General features: G+C 43.1%; 1 protein-coding gene across 5 annotated transcripts in view; it reads right to left on the reverse strand.

Moving 5' to 3' along the window:
* The window catches only part of NEK5 (NIMA related kinase 5), a 49,373-nt gene that overhangs the window by 1,334 nt on the left and 38,630 nt on the right, over window positions 1-9,409 (reverse strand). For 3 of the 5 annotated variants that reach the window (XM_019529989.1, XM_019529991.1, XM_019529988.1), the window contains 4 exons: window positions 8,712-8,843; window positions 6,957-7,097; window positions 3,812-3,944; window positions 2,756-3,014 (listed from right to left, as the gene is read on the reverse strand). In XM_019529989.1, the coding sequence (XP_019385534.1) occupies window positions 2,765-3,014; window positions 3,812-3,944; window positions 6,957-7,097; window positions 8,712-8,843 (656 nt within the window). In that variant the 3' untranslated portion in view covers window positions 2,756-2,764. The remainder of the gene's footprint in view (window positions 1-2,755; window positions 3,015-3,811; window positions 3,945-6,956; window positions 7,098-8,711; window positions 8,844-9,409) is intronic. The other 2 variants (XM_019529990.1, XM_019529992.1) reach the window with 2 other exon arrangements.

Raw genomic sequence — 9,409 nt, forward strand, 5'->3', positions numbered from 1 at the left:
CCTATTCCTTCCTTCTAGCATGCCCACTTCCCCCCCACATCTTAGTGTTATCAGCAAATTTGAACAGGGTGCTTTTTACCCCCTCGTCCAAGTCGCTGATGAAGATGTTGAACAGTGTAGGCCCGAGTACCGAGCCACCAGGTTGGTCTGACAGGACCTCCCACCTATGAACCCGTGGGTTGCCCCTAAGCATGAAATCCCCTGCTGGCCCCTCGTGGACATGTGCCAGAATAATTCTCTCAAAACTTACACAGGATCGAGGTAAGACTAACTATAGTTTCCCAGGTCCTTCTTCCTCCCCTTTTTGAAGATGGGAACCACACTGGCCCTCTTCCAGTCCTCTGGCACCACACCAGAGCACCACGAGTGCTCGTAAAGCCATGCCAGGGGTGCTGCAATGACCTCAGCTAATTCCCTCAGTATTCTAGGGTGGGGATCGTCTGGATCAGCTGACCTGAATACATCCAGTCCCTCCAGAAGTTCCCTAACTAGTTCCTCACTAACCCTTGGCCTAGGTTCGCCTCCCCTGGAGTTTAAGGGGGGCCTGGGGGGGGGGTGGCTGTTCCGATCCCTGCTTAGGAAAATGGAGGCAAAGAAATCATTAAATAGATTAGCTTTGTCATCTGGTGTGACGACCAAATTACCTAGCGTGTCTTGCAGGGGCCCACATTTCCCAGAACCTTCTTTTTGCCCCCTATGTATTTAAAAAAGGACTTCTTATTATCCTTAATCCAGGAAGCTAGTCCCAGTTCCATCTCCACCTTGGCCTTCCTGACTGCCACCCTGCATCCCTGAGCAACTGCAGTTTAGTCTTCCCTGGTGATGGCCCGTCCCTTCCATTGGGTGTACGCCTCCCTTTTAGCTAGGAGACTTTCTCAGATAATTTTGATGAGCCATGGGGGCTTTTGCGCCCTCCTGCCCACTTGGATCCATGTTGGGATTACTTCCCTTTGGGCTTGGAGGATCGTCTCCTTAAGGCGTGACCCCTCTTATTGGACACCTGGCTCCCCTCCCCTCCAGGACCTCAGTGCTTCCCCGACTATTCTTCCTGTCCTCTACTGAAGTTTTCAGGAAAGTTAAAATCCTCAGCTGAAAGAGCATGTTTAAATAGGGAACAGACTTGACATTGTCTACTGTAAAATATTTGCTAATACTACACTGATCTAGTTAATTTACTAATTAATTAAAATACTATAGTAACAAATTTCATTTTTTAATGTTAAAGATAGTAACAAAGACCCAGGCTCTTATGACTTCATATAAGCTTTCCCCTTATATTTTAACAGAGAAACTGTTGGAGAAGGGCAAAAAACCAATGAAGTCAATTTGGTGGTGGCGTGGTGCTTTTTATTCTGGGCTTCTAAGTATTATAGCCAAACAAAAAAGGACAAAAATAAAATAAAATCTCTTATTTCTGCAGGAAATCATTCATTTGTGCTTTGTCCTGTTATGCGTTTCATTCCTGCATACTTTTTTATAATTAGAAATCCATATACATTAGTAGAGGTGCACCAATACATTGGTCCCATATCGAATCAGCACCAACATAAGGAAAATTGACTGTATTGGCAATTGGCTTTTTTTGCCTGATGTAGCTCATAAATGCTGCATGTGTACCTCCAACCGCACCACAGCACAGCACATGGGCAGCCACGTCTAGTTGGTAAGCGGGTTGTGGAGGAAGGGGTATGGGGAGGACAGATAGAGGCCCCCTTGCCCTACACACAAATCTAGAGGCACATGCCCCCCCACGTTCTGTTCGGCAGCAGGGGTTGTCCCTCCCTTCCTCACCACCAGGGCCTCTATCTGCCATCCCCACGTTCCTTCCCTCCCACTCCCTTTCCCCACAACAGACTTACCAGCTGGACCCGGCTGCTCTCAACACTGTCCAACTGCATATCAACAACTGAATTGGTATTGGCCAATATGGCTCATTAAAAATCAGCCATCAGTATCAGCCTAAAAAATTTCTATCGGTGCACCCCTATACTTTAGTCATAGGAAATCTACTGCCACTGTTTTGATAGAAATAAAACAAATAATACACAATGACATATGCACTGAGAGCAGGGCATGTCAAAATATAAATTTCTGCCTAGAAAAGGACTTAAGAGCATGAGTTGCAATCTATATCGGATGAGCAGGGATCCTGGTTTTCTCTAACTTTTTTTTAATCCCCAATTTTCAGATTTAAAAAGGTAACTTAAAATCCACATTTTTTCATGATTAAAATGAAGCGCCACTTATATAAATATTTCATTTCGATCAAAGAAAAACGTGGATTTGGGGTTACTTTTTTTTAATCTGAAAATTGGGGTGGGGGGAGGATTTATCAGCAAAAAACAGGATTCCTGATGACGACTCAGAAACCTCCCAACAGATGGGTTTTAAGATAAGGAAATAGGAGTGTCCTAACAAGGACACTATTCTTGCATGAAAGTTCAAAAGAAGAAGGCACATATTCAGAAATGTACTATAAGGCTTGGCAGAGATGCCAGAGAGGCAACCTAGAAGAGCTAAGCAGGAATTGCCTATCAGTCTAGGCCAAGGCTTTAAGAGAATGAGTTGAGGTTCTTGAACAAATGCCCTGACTTTTTCAAAAGTGCAGAACACCTCCTAGATTTCATTTGATTCCAATGGGTGTTCAGCAGTTGTTGAGTAGACACTTATTTAGGAGTTTAACATTAGGCACTTGTTGAAATCTTGGTACCTGTAATGCCCAGTAACTTAACTGAAGTCCTGAAGCAGCAATTACCCATTTGTTTTAGCTGATTCCTGCCTTGCCTCCATCTTCTTTGTTATACACAGTAGCAGTAGATAGATCAGGGTAATTGTCTAAAACCTCATCGGAGCTTCCAGGTGTTTCGCTTGCCAGGCTTTCTTTTTCTTTCGGTTTGTCTTCATTTGTTGAATGTACTGGAACTTCTTTAACTTCCTCTGCTGGTGAAGTTACTACTTCTTCCAGGGATTCCACCAGCTCGTCCCTCAATTCATCCTCTGATTCTTCAAAGTTACTACATTTATAGGAACAGAGACACCAATATCAGTTACCTATATCCTTGCCTCATGCTGTTCTAGTTTCTGAGGCCACATGGCTTTCATTTAAATTGTTTTGTGAGAAGGATAAAAGCTGGGTCTGAGATTTAAGTGTTTCCCTGTCCTTGTGCCACTGTTAGATTAAGCCCCACTACTCTTACTTGTAAATCATTGCGGCTGCTTACAGATGTGGGGAAAAACCCCCGGTGTATTACTTGAGCTCAGTGTACCTCCATCCACACTGAGTGCAGCACATGCCTAGAAGAGGCATCATATTAGTTTGACCTGGATCACTCAGCATCTGTATATATCACACACTTAAATGGGGCTTTTTTGCACTTCTATCTAATAGATGATTGAATCAGCTTTAGATCTATACAGATGCTGGGGAGATGGGTCAAGCTAACATGCTGCCTTGTTTAGTAAAGTGTTAGGGGGAGGGGGATTCATGTCTGTTGATGCCCTGGGAGTCAATCAGCTGGTATTATATCACTTTTGTATTAGTATTTTTGTTTACTAATAGTGTAAAAGACAGCAGGAGTGGCAGGTTTTCACAAATAAATTAAACTACAGAACTAAAAAGCAACATTGACAAGTTTACAAATACAGGGTGTTAGCTAAGAAGAGTCTCTGTTTACTTTCATGTTATAAGGGACAAGGGCAAAGGCTGCCTGTGAGACAGATTCTCATAAAAGAAGGAAACTACATTTGATACAATTATTTTCTATGCTGGAATAACATGACTGAAGGCACCTTATCAATGTCACTAACTTACGTGTCATCGTCATCTGATCTTGGCTGCAGTCTGTCTTCATCAACATCAATAGAAGAGCCTGTTTCTGAGTTATCTTCCTTATCCTCTTTTGGCAACCAAGGTGTTAATAGTCTTTCTAGAGAGGAAGGAGAAACTGTACCTTTATATGTAGGTGAATTATAGCCAATACAGAAAACCTTGAAAATAATTTCTTTAAAACATAATGTACTTCATTGATTGCCACTGCTCCTGTTCACAGAAAAATATAAATATCAGTAGGCGCATCTACACATGATGAGCTTTAACATGCATTAGGCTTTTTTAATTCACATTAAAGTGTCACAAAAAATGGTGCTCTTTAGCTATAGCACATCAAAATAAATTAATGCACATTTTTCTAGTACCTCACAATGGAGGTACTAGCTTTAATGCGCATTATCAAAAGCACATTAACTGAACGTGTAGACATGCCCAGTAACTCACTAACTAGGTATATTCTTCTTTGTGTTTGAAAGTAGAAGGGAACAGAAATCTGAAAGTTAAGTAGATACTGAAATATGAAAAAGCTGCTTGCTCTACTGTTATTTAGAGCAGGGGTTGTCAACTGGGGGTATACATACCCCTAGGGGTATGTGGAAAGGTGATGGGGTACACACAGGCAGATGGGGATGGAGCGGGGGAGTGCAAGGGCAGCAGTACCCCTCCGCAAACGGATGTGGGGCTGGAGTGCTCACACGTGGTGATTGCCACCCACCACCCTGCACTGCCACCTCCCAGGAGCAGGGCTAGGCAGGGCGAGAGCAGCAGTATCCCTCTGCAGCCCACAAAGGCGCTGCTCAGCAGCGGCTCTGCGTGTTGCTGATGGGAGGTGCACGACTGTCTGTGCACGAGGCCCATCAGCAGCCCGCAGAACCGCACATGCAACCAGCTGTGGGAAAGTAGGGTACAGCAGTAGGTGGCGGCCACCACATGCAAGGAACATCCTGCATCCAGCTGCCACCAAAAGGGGTACACTTGTTAAAAAAGGTTGAAACCCCCTGATTTAGAGACCTGATTCCAAATGATTTGATGGAAGTTAACCTGATCATTTGAGTAACTCAAGTATCATTTGAGTAACTCAAGTGTAAGCAAGCTGGAAGAAAAAAAGTCCTAAAAGTGTGCTCAAAAATTGTACTTGCTGGTTTAAATTGATAAATTGGGTATGGTTGTTATCCTACGAGCATTAGTTTCAGGGTCTGCCTAGTTTCAGTAGTCAGGTCTTATACTTCTAAGACACTTAAACCAAACTATGGTTAGGGAGTCACATTATTGTAGAACGGGGTTGCTCCAACAAATCAAAGTTCTTTGGTTATTTAACTGAATGAATTTTTCTTATAATCTATTTAAAATGCTGGGTTTTGACATTTACAGTTGTGCATGCAAAACTTATTTATTTTCAACTGCCCTAGTTAAAGTATTTTTACAAAAGCATTACGTTGAATAGGAGTTTGTATTTTAGTCACCCTTTAAAATGCGTGTTGTCAAAATTTAGATATTTTAAAATGTTATTATGAATTTTTAAGTAGTACATCACAATGCTGCTATATGGATTATTAAGGGTTTAAATCTGATGTCAGAAAGCTGTGATACAGCATGGTAGGGGCCTAAAGTCAGCTGTTGTTATGCTACAAAAAATATACAGCAATTTATATTAGCATATGGAAAAAACAGATTTCTGTTTGTAATGTAGATCAAATTTTCTCAAAACTGGAAAATACTTTGATAAAACATTGATTGCCAGAGATCATTATTTTTAAAATACTAGGGGCTGCATTTCCCAGCATGACCAGTCCTTATCCCATAATTAAGAAAATCTGCCAAGTGTATCAAATCAATTCCTTTCCATTCAGCTATACTGGTTTTGTGAAGAGACTGTATTTCATCTGCCACTGAATGTTTTCACCCGGTGTCCTAAAGTTTTATCTCTAAAAGACTATTCATCTATTAAAAGTTAAAAGAAAGGAGGTCAATTATAAACACACTGGTCAGTCAACCCCTCCCCCCCCCCCCAAAAAAAACATTTTTCAGTAGACTGTAGGTTTTTGTTTTCTTCATTAAAAAAAACAACCCCCCCCCCCCCCCCAAAAAAAAACAAACAACAAAAAACCAGAAACCCCAGGTTATCTATGGCTGCAATTCAGCTAGCAATATATTCCATCTCTAGCTTGAATGTTAGTACCAGTCAGACTGTAATTATGAGCTTTGGTCCCATCTCAGTTGGCTTCAGCAGTTATGAAAATGGCAGCTAGAATCTTAATTGCATCAAGGAACAGTTCTATTCTATTTTTGTTGTGGTTGGCAGAGGGACTGAATGGCAATGAAATCTTTCTATTGGTTTTCTGAGGTATCAAAGGCAATTGTGTGGCTTACTTCTTAAGCAAGGGGTCCACTTCTTTTCTTTCTTGTCTTATGTCCTTGTTGTGACAAGGTACTTAGCAGATTCATTGGAATCTGTCAGAGCTGTGCTGTGAGCACTTCTGCTTTGCCTAAAACTTGAGACGAATTGCAATTTGCTCAGCAAGAATATGAAGCCAACCATTTTAACTGCCCCTCCATTGCGAAGCTCCTCCACGTTCTGCTTGCATGACCCTAAGTAACCATCAGAAACCTTGAATTTGAGGTCTTTTCTCATTGCCCTGCAGAAAACGTAGGGCTCTAAGTGACCTGCTACATCCTCTAAAGGAAGCCCTAAGAAAAAGATTCATACTCAAAGATGAGGTGGGGGATGTAGAACTATCATGGCTTCATGAACAGCCCAAGTCACCTTTTCACCTAGAATGAGAGACTTAATGAAATATGGACAGATGTTAATCAACAAGCAGCAAGACTATGTAGATCCAGCAATCAGTGACAACAGGCTACACTGAAATATATTTCAGCATGACACCAATTTTGCGGGGGGGGAGGGTTTAATTTTTGACTGACTCTTATATCATTCCAGCTGATTAAAAGTTTGTGTTCAGTTCACAAGTCACCTGTCACATGGATAATGTGCCAAAGAAAAATTCTTTATGGATATGCTGAAAGTCTTATGTATATCATTATGACATAATTAGCATATATTTATCATTCATTTTTTTTAGAAATTCTTAGGACAATTCCTCTAATTCACAAAGCAAACGTTTACCAAATTCCCCTTCAGTCCGGATAAAGGAGTCCTCAGACAGCTCTGCTGCTCCTAATATATTCAGTAGAGTCCCTGGTGTTTCTTGATTCCACTGTTTCCTGCTTTCTGGGGTTTCTTCAGGCATGACAATAATCTGTCCAGCTTGAAATAGGAGATACTGAAGGTCACTATATGCAGTAAGCCATGACTGATCTGGCATCATCACTCTGTCTGCCAGTCTCAACACTTCTTTCATTTTTATATGGGAGTATATAATTTCCTTGGCTCCCGGTAAGTTCAAGTCATTTTCCTTCTGGGATTTTTCCTTTTTAAGGATTGTTTGTTTGTCTGAAGTATTTGATCAGACTGATACTGTAAGGAATGCCTACTTTTCTGCTTTAGGGTTTTCACAAAGCTTTAATGAAGCAGGAGTGCATGCATGCCACAGCCCTTCCCAGGATACTTGTGCAGCATGCACATGGAGCAGTTTTATGTAGGGATAGCAATGCTCAGTTTAGAAGAAGCGCTGTCCCCTCTGGACCCAAACCTGGCAGGTGGGATGGGAGGGGGCAGTCAATCCTAGCAGCAGGAAGGGGCAGTGGTGGTCCCCCAAGCCTCAATCCTGGCATGGGAAGGGGTGGCTCCAAGCCCCCAGAAACCAATCTGGGTGGGGAAGAACAGTGCTGGGCCCCTGGGACCCAATTCCAGCAGGAGAGGTGGTGCTGGGCACCCTGGACCTAATCCTGGTGATAGGAGGTAGCACTGGGCTGCCAGGAACCAACCCCAGCATGCAAGAAGTTGGAGGTGGCAGTTCCAGGCCCCCAGGACTGATCTGGCCTGCAGGGCCACTGTTCTAGACAACTACAGATTAACAGGCTCCAATGGAAATCTGGTACAAATTTGCCTTGGTTAAGGGAATGGTAGGTATGAGGCAAGTCTTTAAAATGCGAAGCTTGGAGGTAAAGGAAGAGGAAAATCGTTAAGGCTCTGATATAAGCAGTCTTTCCAGGAAAACATGTACGCCTTGGTTTTTTTAGCTGGGCCTAATCTCAACAGCCAGTGGTGCTCACGGAGTTTTCACTCACAAGTACAAGTAACGGGAGCCCAGAACTTCATTCACTTAGAAACTGCTTTCAGTTGTGCCTGAATTAATAGAGGCACTGCAAAAATTCAATGTATAGGGACCCATTCTGGCATTAGCAGCAGCAGTCCCAGATATTTAGCTGATTTAGAGAATGCAGAGACTTGGCATTGTGAGATAACTGGTATCAGAAGGACTTTCAGGAAGGCCTCTTTACAGCATATTAGTGCAGATAAGACCACCTCACTCCATTTTGGGGGACTCTATTATAGAAACCCCTTGATCTTTATATGCCAGGAACACCAGGCCTAAGTCTGGTTTCTTTCGAGCACATTTTCAAAGGAAAGGAAGACAGCTGCTGACCCTCTGTCCCAGCTTTGTACACGTATGTAGAGCAAGCCCCAATCTTTTTCATAATTGCAGCATTAGTTAAATATTGATAAGAGATGTGAAATGCTTTTGGGTTTCTTTGTGAGAGGCACAAAATGCTTGACACATTAACATGAATGGAAGATTATTGTATCCTTTGATTTAAGATGTGATAACTTCAGTTATTCCAATCAAACATGTCAGATCCAAGGCACGGTTTACTGTGGAACTCCCAAATCAAGCACCATCCTAAGTGCCTATAACCCACTGACAGAATTTAGTTGGTGTTTGTATTCATGTAGTAAGCAATAAAAATAAGTTCATACCAAGTTCATCTCCATCCATTGTAGAGCAGACAGATGTGACCTCAGCATCAGCTAAAAAATTCAGAACAGTCTGTGGGGCTTCAGCTTGCCATTGTTTTCTGTTTTCCAGGAAATTATCTACCACATCATCATCTAAGGGAAAATGTAGCACAGTGATTTTCAACTGGGGTTCTATGGCACACTGTGAGATCCCCTGAGGGGTTCTGCAGCACCTAGCTAGTGTGTAAGGAGTAAAGCACTCTCCTCCCCGCACCATTAGCTCCCCATCCCTGCTGCAAACCAGTGGTGTCTCTAGCTGCTCCTCTGAGAATTGCTGCTGCTACTGCTGCCCTCCAACCTGCAGCACATCTGCACTGCCAGCTGTCACATTCTGAGCAGCATGCTCTGCTGCAGGCAGACCAGGCTTTTCAGCTCAACTCAACTCAACCCCCGACCTCCCCCGAGTCACAGGGGCCACCCTGGCCCCTTCATGAATGGGCCTAGAGTGGGAAGTGGTGGCAGATGTTGAAAGGAGCAGGGCACAGCTGGGTGAGCTCCTACCCCACCACTCTCCTATGGCACCGGCCTTTTCCCTTTGTACTCGGCCTTGGTGAGGCCGCAGCTGGAGTACTGCGTCCAGTTTTGGGCTCCGCAATTCAAAAAGGATGTGGAGAAGCTTGAGAGAGTCCAGAGGAGAGCCACGCGCATGATCAGAGGTC

The sequence above is a fragment of the Crocodylus porosus genome, unplaced genomic scaffold (assembly GCF_001723895.1).
Source record: "Crocodylus porosus isolate Cpor-Errol unplaced genomic scaffold, CroPor_comp1, whole genome shotgun sequence".
Lineage (NCBI taxonomy): Eukaryota > Metazoa > Chordata > Crocodylia > Crocodylidae > Crocodylus > Crocodylus porosus.